The 22,676-nt window shown below is 49.4% G+C and overlaps 2 protein-coding genes across 3 annotated transcripts in view; one reads left to right on the top strand and one right to left on the bottom strand.

The window, feature by feature from the left end:
* The window catches only part of LOC122378225 (beta-galactosidase-1-like protein 2), a 36,090-nt gene extending 14,320 nt beyond the window's left edge, over window positions 1–21,770 (bottom strand). The window contains exons 1-4 of one of the 2 annotated variants that reach the window (XM_043359045.1): window positions 21,582–21,770; window positions 20,795–20,885; window positions 20,278–20,513; window positions 19,811–19,923 (exon numbers count right to left, since the gene is read on the bottom strand). In XM_043359045.1, the coding sequence (XP_043214980.1) occupies window positions 19,811–19,923; window positions 20,278–20,513; window positions 20,795–20,885; window positions 21,582–21,624 (483 nt within the window). In that variant the 5' untranslated portion in view covers window positions 21,625–21,770. Of the gene's footprint in view, window positions 1–3,640; window positions 3,730–19,810; window positions 19,924–20,277; window positions 20,514–20,794; window positions 20,886–21,581 lie in introns of those variants that run through there. The other variant, XM_043359048.1, reaches the window with a different exon arrangement.
* On the top strand, window positions 4,321–19,709 carry LOC122378226 (engulfment and cell motility protein 1-like). The gene is made up of 6 exons (XM_043359049.1): window positions 4,321–4,588; window positions 13,840–15,578; window positions 15,828–15,950; window positions 17,121–17,296; window positions 17,639–17,769; window positions 18,141–19,709. Exons 2-6 carry the CDS (start codon window positions 13,866–13,868, stop codon window positions 18,296–18,298), a joined length of 2,301 nt encoding a protein of 766 aa, XP_043214984.1. The 5' UTR covers window positions 4,321–4,588; window positions 13,840–13,865; the 3' UTR covers window positions 18,299–19,709.
* Window positions 21,771–22,676: the final 906 nt, after the last annotated feature.

Below are 22,676 nucleotides of genomic sequence, written 5' to 3'. Positions count from 1 at the left end.
TAAACATATTTTGCTATTTGAGGTTACTGATACCAGGTCAGGTCACAGAAGTCAGGTCACTGAGGGTCAAAATATGAAAATATCATGTGATGCATGTTTTATGATTCATTTTACACGACAAATGCGATTATGTGGATCAGGCAGCCTTTCGGGCCAGTTTAGGTTATGTTCTGCAGTGAAGGTCAGGTCAAGGTTAGATCAAATAAGGTCAAATTTCATACTTGATATTGTTGCATAAAATGGATATCGATTCGATGCAGCTCGTCACGGGGAGTCTAACGGTGGTCTGTGTTTTGCGCTACGAGAAAAACTCTCCATACCTATAGTTCGTTTTTTTTTTCTTCAAAAGGAAGCTGGCTCAAAGTTCCATATTATATAAGGAGGGTAAGAAATTGAAATTCCATCTACTTGAGATAGTCTCGACTAAAGCGCTTGGAACAGTGCCATAGACTAAGAAAAGTGTCGTAAGAAGTAGGAAACGATAGGCTCCGAAAGGGCACATTTCGTGATCCTCCCCGATACCCGGTAGGTATGCATGAATGGCTCTTCCCAATATCCCGCAGGTATATTCATTTGGCAGGCCTCCCCGATATTTGGGAGGTATCTTCCGTAACGCTGCCTGATATCCGGTAGGTATACTCACCAGTAACCACTCACCTCCCACTTTCCGGGAAGGGTATACCTAATGAATCCAATTCAGTATAATGTATTAGCGAAAAAATATGGTTAAGCATCGGCTAATTACGGAGCGAGCGAAGCGAGCGTAGTCTTTCCTTAGATTAACGGAAATTTCTGAGTATGAGCGGCCGGCCGGCCGTGCGGACGCTTTTGCGAGGCTTATATCTCAGCAACCACTTGACCGATTTACACGCGGTAATTTTTGTAGGGTAGCTTCATTCCTTCTACCAAGTATTGGACTATTCCCGATGCATGTGGGTGACCCCTTATGCACGTGCCACGTGCGAAACGAAGAGGTGTCAGTTTTGTAATTGTTGCAATATCTCGGTAACTACTTGGCCGATTGCGCTGAAAGTTGGCATGTAGGTAGGCACCCACTAGGCACTGCATATCCATGTGCCAGAGTTGGGGTGCTGCTGCACGTGCGCACGTGCAGGGGTCGTTTCCAGATCTCGAGAACGGCTGGACCGATTGCGCTCAAATTTGGTACACGGTTAGGGACCAGTTAGTAGGGTGCCGTGCACAAGTCAGTTGGGACCCATTTTGCACGTGCGCACGTGCAGGGTGCCGCTTACAGATCTCGAGAACGGCTGGGCCGATTGTGCTCAAATTTGGCACATCGCTAGAGACCGGTTAGTATGGTGCCGTGCACAAGTCAGTTGGAGGTACCCCCTCGAAATTTCGCACGTGCAAGGCCCACCCTCTCGCTCGCTCCGTTAGTCGCCCCAAAAGGCGTTATACTGGTAACGAACTCTGGCATGACAATGATTGTCAAAAGCAGCTCCCGAGCTGTTACACCGCTGCAGTAGTTGGCGAGCAGGCTGTTGAACTGTCCAGTCTGACAGTGCGGAGCAGCCGCGCCCGCTGGCTAGCGCTCCTCCTCGCGCATCCAGTACAGGACGGCGCCGGAATGTTCCGCTTCCTTTTCCATCCAGGGAGCATTGTTCCAGTGGTAGTCGTCGCTCAGCCGACTGGTGGCCAGAGTGCCCCAGCCGAACTCACCGTCTGGGGCACTGGTGGTGAGCACTACGTCTGTTCCGCCTCTCAGCCACGGCATCCTCTTCTCGATGCCCCTCTCACTGTACTCCCAGCTGTCGAAGCGGGTGATGAGCTCCACATCGGTCTGGTTGCCCGTCTCGTCCACAAAGCTGTAGTGGCGCGGAGCGGACCACACGCCGCCCCAGTGCCGGCGGCCCCGCTCCGCCGCCTGCGCCTCGATCCGGTAGGCGAACCGGGAGCTGTTGCCCAGGTCTCGGATGGCGTCGGCGTGCCGCAGGATCGAGTAGGGCCCGATGAGTGAGGGCGATAGGGGGTTATAACTGAGAATAAACAACATGTCCCAGTTATTCCTTCGTTTTGAGGCGAACAGCAGCGTCCAGCCGCCGCCGTCGTGGCTGAAGTCGCACATCACCGGCACCGGCATCCCGGTGAACCAGTAGACGCCGTCCTGTGGCGCGCCGCCTTGGTTCCGCAGCTGCAGACAGGAGCGGGCGCAGGCCGTGGCGCTCCCGCTCGGCTGGATGTAATCTCTCCCCACGTTTACTGGCAGTGCCAAAGGCCACCTCTCACATTTCGCCTCCGTAACCAATGCAGCCCCCAGCCGTCCCAGTAGCCGGGCCATGATGGCCGACTGCATGTCATCCGCCGGCTGCTGGTCGTCATCCGCCGGGGAGCGGTGAACGCCTGCCACCAGCAGGACCACGAGGCTGACGATCCGGCGGCCGGCCATGTCGGCTCAGAGCTGCCGCAGATATTCGACGGCAGCGACGGCTTCAACAGCGCGGCTCTGCTGAGGCCGGCGATTGGGGCGCACCGGTCGCCGTCTGTCGACCCGGCCGCCACTGTGCTTCTGGCCACATAGAGCCGGGCTTATATTGATATGAGCTGTCGCCTGAACTATACGGTCACACAGTGAACTTTAAAATCCGATTTGTTTATTGTTTATGTGACATGGAAGTCTCGCAACTCTGGTTGGCAGCTTGGGACATTAAATACCGTCATCCACCAGCCAACAGCTATAGCTATTGACCGCCGAAGCCCAAGTAGCATACCTATACTGGGGCAATGAATGTCCTCATTGTGCCCTCACTTTTGTCACTACTTTTGACACTTTCGGATGCCGTTTACCATGTGTCGCTACGTGGACCAGGAGCCGAGTTAGAGGGAGGGAATCAACCAACACCCCCGGCCCGGCCCGGTTGACGCTGAGCACCTGCCGCGGATTGAAACAGCCATAATGTTTTTTATGTAATATCCTTTTGACGGCACTGTTTCCCTCGCCGAGACGTGTCGAATGAACTATACTCTGACGTTAAAGTCATCTTGAAAGTTTGACCTTAGTCCAAGGTCATGACCTGACCGGAAAAGGTCATGTTGCATATCAGTCGATCCGTACCGTAGACCTTAACAAAACTAAAGCGTTTTCAGCACCCTAGCAAGTAGCATGTCTCTATAAAAAGTTACTGTCAAAAACTGCTGGAGACCTTTCATGACCTGCAATGACCTCAGGGGCATAAAGAGGGGTCACGGGTAGGTACAATTTTCCCGTTCGGTGTGTCATACTCACCTGTAACCCGTTGCTTGAGAGTATTTAAAATGACGATCGTCCAAAAGAGACGCCTTTCATTTTCCTCCCATTGCATTGACTTGGGTATACCTGCCTAATCGAGGGCGTATAGCTGACCTGACCTTAAGTCACCGGTATCAAAATTCCGAGAACATGTTGTGCCTACTACCTATTATTGTCACTCTTATCAAGCACTGGAAGTAATTCAAAGCGATCGTTCAGTCGGTCCTGGTGATCTGACCTCTGCTTCTGAAATTAAAAAAAAGTGCATAACAAGTGTGCCGAAAACGCGGTGGCACTCTGCGACACCGATTTTTAGATATCTGCGAAAAACCGTAGGGGGTGTTCAACCACCCCCTGGCACGGCGCGGGTTTAGATAATACGATAATACCTACCTACTTATAAAACTCCAAAGCCTAAACATTCTCTGTATTTACTGCTGAAGAAAACGAACTTTATGAAAAACCGTCGGTCGAGGGGTCACAGGTAAAGGGCCATTTGGTCAGCAGGGTAATGCAATATTCAGGGATGTATGATTATCTCGATGGTACTGAATGGTCTGAGCGTTTCGCTGTGATTCGCTGTTTTTCATGCCCGAGCTAATGAACCGATTCGCCAAACAACGTCGAAACCGTACACCTCTATTGACCTGAGCTGACTTTTGATCTTATTAAAATGACTGAGGTAACTTTCATTGTTTTATCGCATTTCCGAGCGCGCTCATCTCATCCCCTGTCGCAACTCGCAACGTGGCTATGGAGCCAAGAGGGGGACTGGGGAGGAGCGGGGAGGAGTCACTGACCTCACTGACGAACCGGCTCGAAATTGATTCGAAGTCCTCAAATACTTTTTCTCGCAAACAATGATTGTGAAATACCGACAGAAAGTTGCATTTTTAATGCTCAGTGCTTTCTCCTATATGCGTCGACCGCAATATTGGCCAATAAATCTATCAAATTATGACGCAAGATTAAATGAGAAACCAGAACATTTTAATTAGTAGTCGACTACTCACAATAAGAGTGACGCATCTGCTACAGACAGCGCGTTGGCTATTCGCTTATGCCTTCGCTTGTCGAAATAAGCTGTTTCCGAAGAAACAGATAACCAATCAGTGAAAAGATTGCAGAAGCGGCAAAGCGTGCTCCAATTAGAGGCAAGGATGACCTGCTTGCGGATTGTGTTGTCGCTTACAATAAATCAGGAGGAGTTGTAAATTGCAAAACCTTCACATACAGAGCATAGTGCACTGTGAGGAGTAGAAATGGGGCGTTGTTTTTCTTTGGTAATTTTTGGATTTAATAAAATAGCAACGAGATAGAGGATTCTGAGAGATAAGCAAGGTGAGTGATGGTATGATATTACAGTGCCATTGTTTCTCGGCTTTTTAGCTAAGATCAAGGTGTAGATACCCAAGCTGTCATCGAGTTCTCTACCTATATACCAATACCGTGGGTGTCATAACATGCTTTATTGCCTGCACTATCTGGGCCCTGTTTCACCGGTGATAGCAGCACGCTACTATCAAATTGCATGAGCTGACATAATGTGATGAGCCATGAGGTCACACTAAATGACGTTTCTTGTAATCCGTGAGCTGCATTTGGAACAGAGGTGCTGTCTCATTGAATGCGTTTGATAACATTTGTTTGATCGCACGGCCGTGAAGATGTTAGCAGCAATATTTGATGACATCACACAGATTGATGGCGTCATGGTTTGCTGATGTTTCCATGGAAACCCAATTTGACACGTGCAATAGCAGCATGCTGCTATCACCAGTGAAGTGAAACTGGGCCCGGTGCGGTCTCCACTCTCCGACCCCACTGACCCGGGTATTTGCACACCAATTGAAGCCGATTGGCTGGGATAGACATGCCTTTGGCTGACTGCCTTTTCTTTTACCAAGCAATCATCAAAACATGCTTTATTATGGTACAATATTACAGTTCCCTTAAAATTTGTTTGGTGCTTGATGACCTGACTGGAAAAAATGCCTCCACTACGCTGAAGTTCTCGGCGGAGGTGATGCGCCGAAATTTCGGCGCAAGGGTTTATGCGCCGAAATTATTTTACCAAGCCATGCTTCATGCGCCAAAAATTTTCAAGGCTTACTGATGGCTGCAGGCTGTAGCCACGCACTTTTCGTCGAGGGGGGGGGGCTGGCATGTGTGTGTGGCTGTCTTCCAGTGACTACTGTACAGACGGTTGTTGGCACGGTCGACGGGATCGGGCAGACAATAGACATCAGCAGGCCATGCGGGACCGAGCACCAGCGTTCGCTATCACAAAATCTCCTGACTCACAAACTCACTGGCATGTTCCATAATGTAACCTTTATTTTGTTGCCCGGCTCTGATCAGCAGTAGTGCCCAACCGGTGACTGACGCCTGACGGGGCCTTCAACAGGCGTGGTGCAAGCACGGCCGATGGGATCGGGCAGATACCAGGCCACGCGGGACCGATTGCCAGCGTCCGCTCGCAAACCACACGCCGGAAATACAGGAATCACAACGGTCAATACGCACACGATAGCATACGTTATCTGAACAAGGGAATCCGACAATCCATAACCTCACTCTCGACCGGTGAACTGTTCCCGCCGTGGGAGAGTCACAATCAGGTTCACTGAACATGACTTAAATACCCTGAGACGAACACGAGACAAGATAAGTGATATTTAAGATGTTTAACTCCCGAAGACATTTAATCCTCGCCGGCCGAGGGGGGGTTGGTGCCACCCCCCTGACGGTTTTTTTCGCGATTTACGCCGAAGTACGCCGAAAATTTCGGCGCAAGCCGTCGATTTACGCCGAAGTACGCCGAAAATTTTCGGCGCAAACGCCCAACTACGCTCGAGTTCTCGACGAAAGCGTGCATTTTTTCCAGTCGGGCTTGATGAAGGTGCGATATTGAGACAAACCCCCGAACACTGCCATTCAGCTAATTTTAATATTAATATGAAGGGACTGACTGTGACTGGAGACCATATAAAATAAATGACAGTCTTGCACCTTATACTTATGTCATTTAAGGTCTAGGTTTGCAATTTGAAGTAGGTAGCATTTCAGCGCAACCTAAAGGGTTCAAGTTAACACTGGGTGTGCACAGTAGATATGTTTTAGAACTTAGATTAAGCAATAGAAGCTCTTTGCAAAGACATTTTGATTTATGAAATATTTTTATTATCATTATAAATTTGCCCTAACCTTTTTAATGGAGGGATACCCAATTACAAGGTTTAATCGTTCTGTTCTCAATATGTGGGGGTCAGTACCTATATGTGTAAATTATGGTGAAGATAAAAACAATCAAACCTCACTCAAGTTAGGTTAGGTTAGGTATATACGGAAAAGAAAGGTCCTGAGGGACCTGGGTGATTTCCGATCAGTGGCATTTCAATGTCTTCTTAGTTCCGTCTTGTTCTCGGTGACTTCGTTTCCTACTCGTCAAGCGTCTTCTTCACTGCCTTGGTCTCAGTTCGTAGACTCGGTGCGCCCAGAACTTGTCAAGTCGATTCTTGAAGGCGTTGACGCTTGGGGCAGATACAACGTCCGCTGGGAGTCCATTCCAGGCCGAGATGACGCGCGAACAGAAGGAGACTTGACGCAGCTGGGTGTTGACTCTGGGCTGTCTCAGTTTCAGGCCGTGGTTCCTCGTTCTCTGGGACGGTTCTCGTTCCAGCAGGTCACCAGCTGTCACCTTCAGGCGTCCCGTCAACATCAGATACACTGTGATGACATCACCCCTCAGCCTCCTGTAGTACATGCTGGGGAGCTTCAGTTCCCTGAGCCTGTCCTGGTACTCGAGATGTCGCACGGAGTGGACGAACCTTGTCGCTCTCCTCTGCACCCTCTCCACGGCGTCTTGATCACCTCTGGACGTCGGTCCCCAGACTGAGTTGGCGTATTCTAGATGGGGCCTCACCATGGTCTTGAAGAGGATGGGCAGTGTAGTCTTGTCCAGTGACAGGAATGTGCGCTTGATGAGTCCAAGAATCCTGTTGGCGCGTCCCACTGCTGCTGCTGTCTGCTCATGGAACTTGAGGGTATCATCAACGAGCACCCCGAGGTCCTTCTCCTTCTTGACAACGGTCAGCTCAGTCTCGGCCATCCGGTACTCGAAACCAGGGTTTGTGCTCCCCAAGTGCATGACTTTGCACTTACTCCTGTTAAAGGGGAGCTGCCACACAGCTGACCAAGCCTCCAGTGCTGATATGTCGTCCTGGAGAAGACCTCTGTCAATGTCACTGGACACCCTCCTGTACACCTTGGCGTCATCTGCGAACAGCTTGACGGTGCTGCTGATGGCGTCCGGTAGGTCGTTGATAAATAACAGGAATAAGACAGGTCCCAGGACAGACCCCTGCGGGATCCCGCTGATGACATCAGTCCACTCTGAGAAGTGACCCTCAACAGCAACACGCTGTCTCCTGTTACCGAGAAAGGCCTGAAACCAGTGTAACAAGGGCCCATCAACTCCGCAAGCCTTCAGCTTCAGCAGGAGCCTCCTGTGCGGCACGCTGTCGAAGGCTTTGCGAAAGTCAAGATAAATGACATCCACAGCACTGCGCTCGTCAACAGTTCTCAGCCAGTCTTCAATTACCACCAGCAGCTGCAGTGCACAGGATCGTCCAGGTAGAAACCCAAACTGGTGCTCAGACAGTACGTTCTCCGTTATCAGGTGATCCAGCAGAGCGTCCCTTACAAAAGACTCCAGCACCTTGCAGCAGATGGAGGTTAAGCTCACTGGGCGGTAGTTTCCAGGCAGACTCCGGTCACCAGCCTTAAAGATGGGCGCGATATTTGCAGCTCTCCAATCCGCCGGGAGCTCTGCGGAGTCCAGCGATTTCTGGAAGATTGTCTTCAGGAGGTGGCTTAGTGGGCTCGCCAGTTCCTTCAAGATCCGTGGGTGGAGCTCGTCTGGTCCTGGGGACTTGTTTATGTTCAGTGCCTCTAGTCTCTTCTTCACTTCTCGTGCAGATATCTCAACCTCAGTTAGTCTGGTACCGTTGAACCTGGAAGTAGCCTGTGGAGTATGTTGATCTTCAACAGTAAACACACCACTGAAGAAGTGACTGAGTGTCTCTGCCTTCTCTCTACCGCTGTGGGCTCTTGAGTTGTCCTCTCTCTTCAACTCTTCTACTCTCGCCTTCGTCTTGAGTTTAGACCTGACATACTTCCAAAAGCATTTAGGGTTCCTTGTGACATTCTTCGCCAGGTTGTTCTCATGTTGTCTTCTAAGTTTTCTTGACAGCTTCCTTAAGTCATTCTTTGCCCGTTTGAAATCCGCCAACGATCTTCCATCTCCAGAGCGGCGGTAGAGTCCATACAGATGGTCCTTCTTCCTCTTGGCTCGTATCAGCTTGTTGTTACTGTATGGTTGTCGCTTGTTCCTTACAGTCTTCATTGGTATGTACCTTGCTTCGAGACACTTTATCAATTCCTTTAGACAGTTCCAACCCTCTTCAACTCCTAGGTTCTGCACCCTGTGACTTATATCTGATGTTTCAATATCATGGGCCATGCTTTCAAAATCCGCATTTCTCATATCCTTCACAAGAGCACGCTTCGAACATACATCAGCATAACATCTTATCTTGAAAATCAAGCAGTCATGGTGGCTGTTTCCAATAGGTGGCCGGTGGTTCAGGTCCTGTATCATGCTCTCTTCTGACGTCAAGACCAGGTCCAAGAGACTTGGTGTTCGGTTGGGCATGAAGTGGGTTGGTGAACACACATGTTGACTCAAGAAGCAGTGCTGGATGGTTTGGATGAACTTGTGCGTGTAGTGCTGGTCTCCTGCAGTTGACATTCCCAGACTCCAGTCAATTTCTCTGTAGTTGAAATCGCCAACTAGTACAAGGTGACTTGGCTGGCTGTCACACACCTCCTCCAACAGGGTACACAGGGCCTCTGTGGATCTATGGCCGTCCCCGCTGGGGCTCCTGTACACAGCACCGAGCACTAACATGTCGCTGTTCCTCAACTTAAGCTTAACAAACACAGCTTCTTGAAAGAGACTGCCAAACTTGACCTCTGCTGGCCTTAGCTCACACCGTACCATGATTCCGACACCTCTTATGCTTAGCAGTCCCAAATTCTCTAGTTCCGGATCAAAGTTGAGATATGTTGTGTAGTCTTCTCCAACTGAAAAGAATGACAGTGACAGTGGTCTTCGTTGCGCTTTAGGTACACACTCAGTGAGGACCACTATATCCGGCTTATCATCTTCAATTCTCACCAACAGTTCATCCATCTTGTTTGGGAGCCCATCAATGTTAGTGTACATAACTTTTAAAACCTTAGGTAGGGGAGAGTGGGGCAAAGCGGCCACCCGGGGCAAAGCGGCCATCCATCGTTTTAGCCCTCCACAGCTGGCGTCAGTTCCAATTTATGATTTCCAATTATACTTCTCTTTGCGGTCGTTCGAATGAGCCAGACCGGGGTTTCAGGCCCATCGCCATTGTTCTGTGAAACACGGAAAAGCATTTCTTGCCAGGTTACCAATTATGTTTACAATTTTTAAATGTTATTTTATTCCATAACCGTTTGGAATTTTTATAAGCGTTTTTGTCCATGCATTGCGTGGTTATCGTACATGCCTTCTACCAATTTTAATGCTTTTTACCCCACTAATAGCTGAGCTGGAATATTTTTGTCTCGGACGGTATGCGCGGGGCAAAGCGGCCGGGGCAAAGTGGCCAGCCCCCAATTGGCCATAAGTTGTTTCCATCTGGATAAAAACATTATTTATATTCAAATGTGTCGTCATGCATTCATCTTGGCCACTTTTCGGTTACATGAGTTACCAAATTATGCAATTCAATGTTTTTCCAAGAAAATTCTTTCTTTGTTTAGCAATAGGTGGGAAGATAACAAAGTAAACATCCATCTTCCCTTAACCCGCGCGGGGCTGGGGGGGGGGTAAATTTTACCCCCCCTCGCGAATTTTTGCGATATCTCAAAAACGGCGGCGCGCCAAACTTTCAGTACCTTTTCTTACATCAATTTGACACGTTCCCTGAAAATTTGAGCGAAATCCGTCGGAAAATTTTTGAGAAATTGACGTTTTAGTGACGTCATGTTCGCCATTTTCGCCTCAAAAACGGCAAAAGTTCAAACGCCGCTAACATGTTCATTTTTAAAGGAATCAAGACGTAACAAAAAAGGTTATACGTCTTTTTACTTTGTCTATCAAATGGCTATCTCGGTTTTTTGAAAATTTTGGATTTTGGCCTAAATTTTTTCAAAAAACTGTCTTTTTTGGGAAAATCATTACAAAATCCAAAATTTTGAGTCTATCGAAAAAACCGGAATATATGTCAGAGAAGTAGTCTATGTGCACCTACATACCAAATTTTAGAAGAATCGGTTCAAAAATGTGGGAGTTATTCAAAATTTTATGACGTCACGACACACAAAATTTTTGAAAAATGACATTTTTGGAAGTTCTAGACCTCGTACGGAAACAAAAATAGCACCATTCGATTCGCCGTGAAAAACTGCATCAGATAGACACCTTTTTAGGCCTTAACAACCAACTTCAAAATTTGACCTCACTTGACCTGACCTTGACCTGACCTCGACCTGAAATTCATCCAGAGGTGGTCCATATCACTTATTGAGTGTGCCTATTGAATTCTATGAGTAAAATGACCCATAAAACATGTGTCGCACATGCCCTTTTCTATATTTTGTTTTTTGGTGACCTGACCTGACCTGACCTGACCTTGACCTTGACCTCTGAATGATGTTGTATGCAACGAATATTGTCTTGGTAGCCTAAGAACACGTTTTGGGCGATCAGTCTCAGTCCATGACTCCATTCTTCGGCAACTACGGTGCAAGGCCGATACTGTAGAAACTTGCAATTTGTACCCTTGACCTGACCTTGACCTTGACCTCAAACTTTAAATTAAGTACATGTTTTTAGTAGTTCGTGATGAGAGCTTTCGATTGGCGTTTGAATTTTCCAAATCGGACCATTAGTTTGGGAGATAACAGGGGGGGGGGGGTAAAATTTACCCCCCCCCCCAGCCCCGCGCGTTCGGCTGGAGACCCCAGCCCCGCGCGGGTTAAACCTTGTCACCATCAAATTCCCTAGTCGTGCATGAGGCAACTATTCTGTTTCTCGTATCGGGACTTGAGAAGTCGCCAGTGGCCGCTTTGCCTCAGGGATGGGGCAAAGTGGCCAATATGCTATAGGTTTAAAGTTTTGTCAATATCTCCCATATGTGAACGCCTTTGGAAATGAAACGCAGTTGGAATAAAAGACAATTTAATAGGGATCACATTGGTATAGAAAGAATCTTTCCAAGTTTAAAAATCAAGCGTCAGCATCGTTAGAAACGTTAGGGTGGCCGCTTTGCCCCACTCTCCCCTACCTCAGCATGCAACACGTCACCCAGGTTTGTGCCATTTACACACACATTCTGCATAGGTGCTGTGAAATTGTTGTCATGCAACATGGGACAGGCCACATTCACATTATCACTCCAGCATGCAGTTTGTAAAAGCGATTTGCAGGCAGCATGGGCAAGCTGGGCCCCATCCACACCTTCCATGCGAAGATATCCTAGCAATATGTCTTTTACTCTTTCATTTAGTCAGACTGTACTCCCGTGATCAGCTCGATCACTCTGTCCTGCCTCAGGGTTTGGCTGCAGAATAACGACCCTTCCTCTCTGTATACGGACAGTCTTTCCTTCCTCTCGGAGCCTCTTCGCCTCAAGTCGCAGCTTGCGGTCCTTCTCCCTCTCCTCAGGGGTCCTGTCCGGAGAGAGGAACACCCCTCGGTACCTCTCACTGTCTCGCAGCTGTGGAGCCATCCTCAGTATGTCCCACTTTGTCCCTTCTTCGACCAGTGAAACTATCAGTGGTCGTGGTCGATCCTGCTGCCTTTTCCCTGCCCTGAAGACCTGCTTGATGTTGGTTGAGATGTGCAGCTCTTCCCGGATCATATTCTTAAATGCCTCAATGTCCTTCTCAGTTCTTCTTTTTGGGTCATCGTCCACACTCTCTGGAAGGTTATGCACCACAATATTTTGCTTCCGCCTTTCCTTGTCAAAGAAGTCACCAACAGATTTGACCAAAGTCTCGCCTGATCCAGACTCTGCTGTAGTTCTCACTTCTCTTGCCGATATGGCCTCTATCTTGGCTCCCAGTGACTTGATTGCCTCTGCATAGGTTCTCCTCTGCTCTTGTTCTGTAGAAACAACTACTTCAGCTTGATCTTCCTGGCACTTGATCTTTTCCTCAATGCGGAGCACAATGTCTGATACTTGCTTTGTCTGCTCCTCACAAGACAGGTGGCATGCTTTGATCACGCTTGCCTGTTCTTCAAACTGCGTCTTGAGATCATTATACACTTCTTCCTGCACTCTACATAGGTCCCTGCTGCTACTTGCTACACCCGCAACTGCTCGTGCCTGGTCCACCAGCAGCTCCTTGAACTCGGTCAGGGATCTCCCAACCTGCTCTGAGAGGTCCAGTCCTGCCCGTGTAACAAGGGATGGGATGAGCGCCTGGCAGAATGAACAGACCCAAAATATCTTGAACCTGCTGAGAGCATCAAACTCCTCGGCTGACTGAAGCTGACACATCATGTGGTACCACCTGTTGCAGACATCACAACATATGCATGTGTCCTCCTTAATCTCCTTATGGCAAGCCTTCCCTGAACTACCACGGCAAATAAGTTCATCCTCCTCCTCCCCCATCTGTCCATCTCTACCTCCCTGATCACTTCTGGCTCCATCTCCACCTTGTTTACTTCCACGCAACATGAAGGTTACCTTCTTTGACGAACCTGGCGCAGTCTTGGAAGAGGCCAGTTTGAGTTTACCTGGCACTTTATCTCCCGCTTTTGCTTCAGGCATGAATATCCAATGCTCTGTTACTTTCCAAAGCAACAACAACAAAAATCTTGCAGATTTATGCACAAATCACCCAAGTTTGGAGGACCAGTGGGAGGACAACCGATCGGCAAGGAGGCGGGAACCTAACTCAACCTTATCTTATGTTTTTTACAAATTCAATTTGGGGTCCAGGGGCAAATGACGATTTTCACCCAAATCTGAATTTTGCTGAGTACAAACTCAATGAAAGAATATTGAAATCATTTATATCACCTACACAGTAAAGGGTGCTGGTGACAACATGTCAAGTGATGTCAGCGTAGGCTACACTGACATGTTGCCACAGGCATCCTTTGACTTGTTTTTGTTTTTCTTGCAATTTTTTTTGTCAGTTCCATTGATGTGTCTCTTTTTAAGTTGACAATCAGCTATTGGTGGTGGCACAACCCTAGTTCTATCTTCTATAATCTGTTGGAACCATGTCTTGTGAGGCACCAACTGGGTTGATAAACCGAATGGCCGTATAGTTTGCCTTTTAGCTCCATATTTATTACCAGTACCATTGAGCTGGGAAATAGGTACCTACCTACCTACCTTACCCTTCGTAGTGAGGGGTGGAACAAGATTACTGGGCGGAATGAAGCAGGTGTGGTTGCCACTCCACAAGTATTCCATTTATGCATTGACTCAGCAGTCGGCTGCTGCTTTCTACATTAGTCTCCGGTCTGGTTACAGGCGGGCCGCGGGCCGTCGGTGCCACCATGCCGGAGTCCAGCGACGCCAGTGTGGTGAAGATCGCCGTGCAGATGGACGGCAAGCAGCCGATCCTCACCGAGTTCGACCTGCGACTGCCGCTGCACAAACACGTCCTCGACCTGGCCAACAGCTGGGGCCTCGCAGACTCCACGCAGTACGCCCTCAAGTTCACCGACAATGCAGAGCGCTACATCACCGAGAAGAACAAACTGGAAGTGCGCAACGGTTCGGTGCTGTACATGGACGTCTCGCCGGCGCGGGCCTCGGCCGCCATCGTGCAGCAGCTGGGCCGCCAGTCGCCCGACATTCTGGCCGCCGAGGGCCTGGAGACCCTGTGCCGCCTGAGCACCGACCCGACGTTCGCCGCCGAGTTCGTCTGCGAGCAAGGCCTGCAGCTGCTGGTCGCCGGCATCGAGCACGGCCGCTTCGTGGACGCGGCGCTGGCCAACGCGCTCACCAGCTTCCTGGAGCTGATGGAGCACGGCATAGTGCTCTGGGACAGTGTTGAGCCGAGCCTGGTGTCGCGCGTGGCCTCCGAGGTGAACCGGCTGGCGGCCGAGCACGCGCCCAGCCGCGCCGCCGACCGCACCAGCCGCATCAGCGAGCGCTGCAGTCAGATCGACCTGCAGACGCCGCCCAACCGACTCAGCGTACACAGCCAGAAGACGCTGCGCGCCGCCCTCGCCATCCTCGAGAGCGTCATCGTCAACGTGCCCGAGCGGCACGAGCTGATCGGAGACGAGATCGAGATGTCGCGGCTGGTGACGCACCTGCAGCGCTCGGACGCCACCGTCCAGCAGAACGCGCTGGCGCTCATCAACGCGTTGTTCGCGCGCGCCGACGGGGAGCGCAAGGGAGAGTACACGACCATGCTCAACTCCAAGGGCTTCCGTAACGTCATCCAGACGTATGTGATCAACCTGAAGGGCGGCAACGATCTGGGCGAGGAGCTCGCGCACCAGCTGTACGTGCTGCAGACGCTGAACCTCAACCTGCTGGAGACGCGGATGCGCACCCCGGTGCGGCCCGAGGACTCGGACGTGCTAGATAAGATCAAAGAACTGCGCAAGCTGGCATTAGACGACGAGACCAAGGGCTCAACCAACCGCAAGCCGGGAAGTTTCGCCAAGGACTACCAGCAGCTCGGCTTCCAGGACGGCATCAACCCGGCCAACGACTTTGGCGCCACGCCGCCGGGGGTGCTGGCGCTGGACTGCATGCTGTACCTGGCGCGCTGGCAGCGCGAGCTCTACACGCGCCTGGTGCTGGAGAACTCATGCGGCTCCGACCACGAGTGTCCGTTCGGGCGCACCTCGATCCGCCTGGCGGCGCTTCTGTGCGACATCCTGAAGGTCGGAGTGCCGCCCTCCGACGAGGGAAACACCTTCTATCCCATGTTCTTCACGCAGGACAGGCCTTTTGAGGAGTTCTTCTGCATCTGCATCAATCTGCTGAACAAAACGTGGAAGGAGATGCGCGCCACGGCGGAAGACTTTGACAAGGTGATGTCGGTGGTGCGGGAGCAGATCACGCGCGCGCTGCACGGCGGACAGAAGCTGGCCGACGGCGGCGGCGGCAAGCACGAGCCGCAGTCGCGTCCGGACCCGCCGGCCACGCTGGAGGCGTTCCGGAACCGGCTGAACACCTACCTGACGTACTCTCAGATCAACGCCATCTGGCAGCAGGAGCAGAACACAAAGGAGGAGTGGGAGAGCCAGGTGAGCGCGCGGCCGACCGACCGACCGGCGGCAGACCTTACCATGTAGAAATGTAGCCGTATGTGGCTGCTAACGCCAATTTAGCGTTTGAGTCCGGACATCAGCGTGATATCTGTTGAGATTGCTGTTGCTTATTCTTAATAGACTGTTAACTGGAGCAAATAATAAATCCCTTGCTTACTTATCTTGTCATAAACTGACTGAATTAATTCCTAACAAAGTGTATGTGCGCTTGCTCGTTTGTTCCAGGCGCGGCCGATCGTGGAGCTGCGCGAACAGATAACGCCCGAGATGCTGGAGCTGATCCAGAAGCAGCGCCTCATCTACATGGTGGAGGGCACGCGCTTCACAAAGTACACGGCGCGCGGACAGGTGCGGCCGCTGCCTTCTTTGCGATAGAACGAGTCAATATTCTTAGAGGCTTTGAAAGTATGAAATGTTTCAACACATGCTTAACCCGGCAGTTGCTGGGGTATTTCGCCACCCACCGTTTGCTGGGGGGGGGGGGGGGCGTTAAACGCCCCCAGCCGATAACTCGAGAACCAATAGGCGCAGCGAAACGCACGAGGCGGCAAACGAAAGAGCGCGACGTGACGCTTCAGATGAGTACTTTAAAGTTGAATTTTGAGGTCACAGGTCGGGTCAAGGTCAGGTCAAACACCTGAAATCGGGCTTGCAGTAGCATGGACTTCAGGACTTTGCAATGGGCGCCTCTCGCCATAAACTCTGTCAAAACGGTGCACAATCCATCTTATAAGGCCTACAAGAGTGTCAGCTCCATGTAGGGGTCAGTCAAGCATAGGTCAGGGTCAAGGTCAGGTCAACCGGATAGGCACATATCCCCGAAAATCAAAACTGATATTCGCAGCCTGTGACACATGTTTTATAGGTAATTTGGGGCGTAGAACACGATGGTGACATTTATTTTATCATATGTGTACGTGTTTGGCTCAAAAAGTTCAATTTAAGAAATTCATGTATCATGGTCGTGAAGTAGTCACGAAAAATTGCCAAGATTCAGTTCAAGATTATGGAAAATGCGGAACGATAATCAATAATCGAAGATAGCCATTTGATTGATCATGGTATTGGCAGTCTAATGGCGTTTACAGCATGTCTGTATGTCTATTCTGTGATTTTATATGATTTTTTGAACATATGCCGTTTTTGGTCGAAAACTCAGAAATCATGACGTCACTAAAACCTCGATATCTCAAAAATTTACCGACCGATTTTTTTGAAACTGTGTCACAATAAACTTCAATCAATTCCCTACAGGTACCCAAAATTTGGCGCGCCTGCGGCGCGCCGTTTTTATGCTATGGCCCGGCGAAAAAGTGGGGGCGTTTAACGCCGCCCCCCCCCCAGCAACTCGCGGGTTAACTGAATGATGGGAACGTAATGCGATTTGTCAGTCAATTATCTGATGCACGACGGGTCTGTTGAATATCGAGCTGGCCATTCCGTGTCGAAGTGACATGTGTAACACGTACACCTCCAAATATCTTAGTCTGTTCTGACCACTCGTCGATGCGGTTTTAGCGTGTGAAGGATAAGTTCTGGATGGTGCGTCTGTCGCCGAACCACAAGGTGCTCCACTACGGCGACTGCAGCGAGTTGGCCACCCCGACGCTGGACGAGCTCACCAACAAGCTGGCCGTGCACGAGGTGCGCGCGCTGGTCACCGGACGCGACTGCCCGCACATGAAGGACAGCAAGTACGTCCCAGTCGCGGGAGTGGGTACCCTCATGGGTGTCTGAGAGGTGGGCACTTGCAAGGTGCTGGGCCTAGGATCTCCTAAAGATCATATCCAGCCTATCTATTGAGTACACCATACCATTGGATTGACTTTCGACTCGACATAGGAATCTGAGGAGATATATTGCATTCTTATGAAATGCTGAGTCAAGCGACTGAGACTCTAACTGTTGCATCCGTTTTTCGATCATCAGCTCAGCAATTTACATTACACACTTGCCCTTTCCGCACACCCTAGCCCCAGGCAAAGTGTAGCTGGACACACGTACACTGACCGTGTGGGTGCTCCTATCGACCGCAGGGGTAAGAAGTCGACCTTCCAGCTGGCGTTCTCGCTGCTGTACGAGTCGCCAGAGGGCGGCTCGCTGGACTTTGTCGCTCCCGATGGAAAGACGTTCGACTACTGGACAGACGGCATCAACGCCCTGCTCGGTGAGCAATTCACTCCATCAATTAACTTTTATTCAAGTCTACAGATGCCAGGAGAGCGAAACAGCGCCTGCGTGCGGTCATGATGCGTATTGATTGAAGTGCGCTATGGTTGATTGTGAAAATGAGGTGATATTCTTTCATGTTCACTCCTGAATCAGACATAGGAGTCCATTTATTTAGAGGCGTGTCTCGTTGGCTCCTTTTTTCGTTTAGGATTATTCTTGGTATATTGAGCTTCAGGGAAGGTATTTTTTTTTGCAGTCATCTGGGGGTCAGATGTATCCGCTGCACGTCCATGAGACCCTCTGTGGCTGTTTTCAGCTCAGTTCGTGTCGATCAGATTTCTCCACACGTTTTCCCTGTGTCGGCAGGCAAGAAGATGAGTTCGGAGGAGGCGCGCCGCGACCTGGACATGCTGCTGGCCATGGAGATAAAGCTGCGGCTGCTGGACACGGACGGCCTGGAGATCCCTCAGGAGCCGCCGCCGATCCCGCCCGACCCGCCCAACTACGACTTCTGCTGCGACTGAGCGGCGCCGCACCCGTCTCCCGGTCAGTCCTGGTCCGACCGCGCCGCCTCCTACCCTCCCCCGACCGGCGGCCCCTCTCCCCCCCCCCGACCCAGTCCAGTCCGCCGGCTCCCCTCTGTCTCAGTCCGACCCCCCGGCGTCCCGTGGCGACAACCGCAGTCTTCCTAGGAGCACGTGCGAATCGGAATGTGAGCTCGAGAGAAGGGGGTTCGTGGAAAATGAGTTACCACGCGCCTCTCTTTTTGGGTGAGCCTTGCGAGGAAGCTGTCATTTAAGTTGTCCTGTGCTGGCATTGCACAGGTGACACCTCACTTTAGTGGAATTCATTGATATAGCGCAACAATGCCGCATGAATTAGCGTGAATGGTATACGTGTTTGCTTCCTCGAGTTGTCAGATTTAGTTGTCACTAGCTCAGCCTTAACAGTCTACAACTGCTGGAGCTTAGGTTGCAAATACCATGCTTCGTTGAGCTTGCCAAAAATAAGATCTCACTATCTGTGGATTGATGAATAGGCGTGCCATTGTGCAGCCCCCACCGGCATGTTGTGCTACAGTCAAGCTCATTGGTTTGTTCATTTGTCAGTAATGTTGATTCGACGGTACATTACCATTATTTGGAGCGCGAAATGCAGATGTGCACCACGAGATAATGCTGAACCACGTTCGGGACCAACTCTGAATCCTATCCACGGTTGCAATAATAATTCATGTTAGTCATTTGTAGTACATTTCGGAAGCTTAACTTCATGGAGTCGTTTAACTATATTTTGATGTTGAATTCAAACCATTTTCCAATGGCTTTGACCGCTCAGTGCTAGTCGGATTCTGAGACATCAAGTGAAAAAATTATTTGCGTGAGTGTGCCGCGACTTCGTTCCCATAATTAGTTGATAGTCTGAAAACTATTATAAAATTGCATATTTATCATGCGCGAGGCGTGCTTTGCTTTTACGTATAAGTGCTTTGCCCTTTTTAGCTTGCATGAATTCTAAGTGGAATACTGAAACACCCAAGAGATTGCAAAATGGAAGCCTGGCGCTATATTTGATCCGTCATGGGGTCATTCGCACTGAGGTCAAACTGAGCTTATTTTTATAAGCCTTTAGCATGCTCTTTAGATGCGTACAGGCTTAGTCACGTTCTTAGCTTGCGTCGACTGTTAAGTGGTTATCATTTTCTGTTTGCGAATTAGAGCGTTGTTGAAAGTGTCCCGTGATTTCTAAGTCAACTCGTATCCAAACTAAGACATCCCATCCTCGAAAGTGGCATGAACTGGTTGCGTGATGTGGGGACTGAAGCATCCCTGTGCTTCATCAGTCCTGATCATTTTATACGATGGTTTGCGAAGAGATGCGGTCTTGATACACTGTACGTACATATGCGTATAAATATATTTTAAGTTTTATCAATTGGACCTGTGAAGGTAAAACAACAAGTCAGTGGCGACGAATCATCTCAAGCGCAGTGAATGGGTCGAATGGTTGCTTCGACTGCGGTCGGGTCAACTCGCCTCGGTGTCGCCGGCTTTGCTGTCCGCGCCTCCAGACGATGGCGACTCCAGCGTGATTGTAACGGGCCCGTCGTTCTGAATCGAGACCTGCATGTAAGCCGCGAACACACCATCTGAAAAAGGAAACTCGGATAGTGAGGGTGCCGTTATTGGATGCACATCACTGCGGTGGGGGAGATGCATCGTATTTCTCATGACATTTACCACCAGCGAAGATGGCTACATCTAACAATGTTTCTGAATTGGTGCTCTCACTCGACCAAGTGCAGCCTGCCGTACACCGGGTCCTTTGGACGAATGTGCTCAACATGAGCTAAGTAATGAGCGTTTTGTTTGTCTCTAACGTAAGTGTTGGTAATTTCGCCCCAACCATCCCTAAGATATGTATGATCGAACCACCTCCTGGAAAATGACTGGACCTCCCGGCGGACACGGTGCAGACGGGCGGGATGGGGTCTTCGTCTGACCTTTGACCTTGTGCTGGCTGTAGTCGGCTCGGAGCTGGTCCACCAGCTGCTGGTAGAGCTGCCGCGCCTCCTCGCCGCCCATCGCGTGCCGGTAGTCGGGCTTGTTGCCCTTCAGCTGGCAGTAGAGTGTGAACTGGCTGACGCAGAGCAGCTCGAGGCCGGCGTCCCGCACGCCGCGCGCCCACCGCCGCCCCTCGGCGTCCTCGAACACGCGCAGACTCAGCAGCTTCCGGCTCCTGGGGGCGGAGCGAGGCGTCAGCAGTTGACTTAGAATAAATATTTCAGATTAAATTTAAACTGTTGATATTGATAATGATGTCATGATATCTACATTTATGCTTTTGGGCTATTTCAGGAAGGTGAGATAAATGCTGTTTGCTGTGAATATTCCATGCACAAATCTAAAGCAGCAAGTGAATGACAATTATGTTCCACAATAAATAGCTCATTTATATTATTTGAAGATTCACAAAATGAGCCTTAAGACCGAGCTCCAGACAGCCACATAGATACTCACATATATTCAACATCTTTTGTTGTATCATGCTTGGATAGTCCAACTAGGACACATATTCCCTTGCCAATTTCACTGATCAGCTTCCCATCAACTGAAAAATAGGACATGGATGACAAAATGATTTTGGGTGTTAGATGCCAGTCTTGACTCAATAATCTACTGGCAATGGCAACCTTAACTTTGGCAGTATGGCTAGGGTTCCTAAAATCTTTCACCAGACGTAGTTGTTGGATGTTGGGTAGGTAAGGTACATTAAGCCTATAATGTTAGGTTAGGTACATTTGATGCCTTATGGTTCAGTTTTAAAGTGAGTTGGCATGCTATATAATTACTAAGTATGATAATCGAGGCAGAATGTTTATGAACACAGGTGCTTTAGCCACAAACCAGTGGTTTGGATTTACTGAGTTTGGGTTGGTTTATCTTACCTCAATGGGTTATTATCATATTTGTGGAACTACCTAGCATCTAATTTTGAATCAGGGCATGGAAAATATGGCCAACCTTATCTGCAGCATAATCAGAGTGAAAAAAATCTACATTGTATGTCTATTGACCACGTAAGCCTGCAAACCCGCGCAAGGAACATACACATTGGTGACTTGGACTGTTCTGACTTCTGAGTGAACCCACTCATTTCTATAATAAAATGCATCTTAAATGTTATAATGAGATGAAACATTTCCCCTTTATTGTTATCATTATCTTTTCAAAAGGTTGACTGTTTGTATGAGTAAGGTAGGTAAACTGAAACACCTCCTAAAAAACTGGTATTAAAAAAACTCACCTGAAACGCTTGCATGGGCAACCCTCTGGACTACTACCTTCATGGTCGCTAAGAAATATGGTGCCTTCTTTTCCTTGCTAAAAATATTATATCTGAATGCGATAATATGTAGAAAATACGTGTTTCACTTTAGCTTGTGTATATCTACTATATATCTAGCCAATGAATGTTTGATATATTTACACTTGTGCTGCGCCGGAAACTGCCTGTCGCGCGTAGTATTTGACTCATTCTCTGTTTCTATTTTGCTGCCTTTTTGCGACACTGCCGGGTAGCAGCAAATGAAAGGCGGACGCCTCGAACTTTGAAGCCGTTTTATGGCTAGTTAGTAGTTACTAGTTAGACAAACAGATAAAATGTTTTTTTGTTTGCATGCACCTCCTTAAGGCCTGGCTACACTATGCGTTTTCTTCGTGCGTTTTTTGCGTGTTTGCGTGTTTTGCGTGATATCGTTCTAGAAAAAAGAACGATATTACGTTTTTGTGATGTTTTTCACCTTAAATTTTAGTTACATAAGAGTTATATTAGATTTTGTATATAACCAAAGTAAAAATTATATTGTTTATAACTTTTTTCCTAGAACGATATTACGCAAAACACGCAAACTTGCAAAAACGCACGCAGAAAACGCATAGTGTAGCCAGGCCTTTAGGCTCATGCCTAGATGTCTGGTTCTAAAAAGAAGATGCCTGTGTCTGTAGTTTGCACCTACTTTCTATTTTTCCCGCCACGCCGCGACCATATTGCCCGACAGTGGGCTTCGACGAAGTAGGTTGCGAAGCTGCTAACTCGGTTGCAGTCAGTGAGGGTGAACCTAGTTGTGTGTTTTCGACGTTGCAGCTGGGACATGGGCGACCGAACCTACTGGTCTGCGCGTCCCACCACACTGTGGCTCCGACCTCCGCAGACGCAGTCCACACTGTGCTCCGACCTCCGCAGACACAGTCCGCACTCCAGTGTGCTGCCAATTGGCGCGTCCTGCCAGCGTGCTCCGCTCACATTCCAGCGTGATTTAGGTCGGCACGTCCTACTCCAGTGTGTTACCAGTTGCCACGTCTTACTTCAGCCAGATCCTCACTTCAGTGTGGTTCAGGT

Source organism: Amphibalanus amphitrite, unplaced genomic scaffold (genome assembly GCF_019059575.1).
Source record: "Amphibalanus amphitrite isolate SeventyFive unplaced genomic scaffold, NRLGWU_Aamphi_draft 000056F_arrow, whole genome shotgun sequence".
Taxonomy (NCBI): domain Eukaryota; kingdom Metazoa; phylum Arthropoda; class Thecostraca; order Balanomorpha; family Balanidae; genus Amphibalanus; species Amphibalanus amphitrite.
Note: the sequence above shows the minus strand (reverse complement) of the source record. Positions and strands in the feature narration are given on the sequence as shown.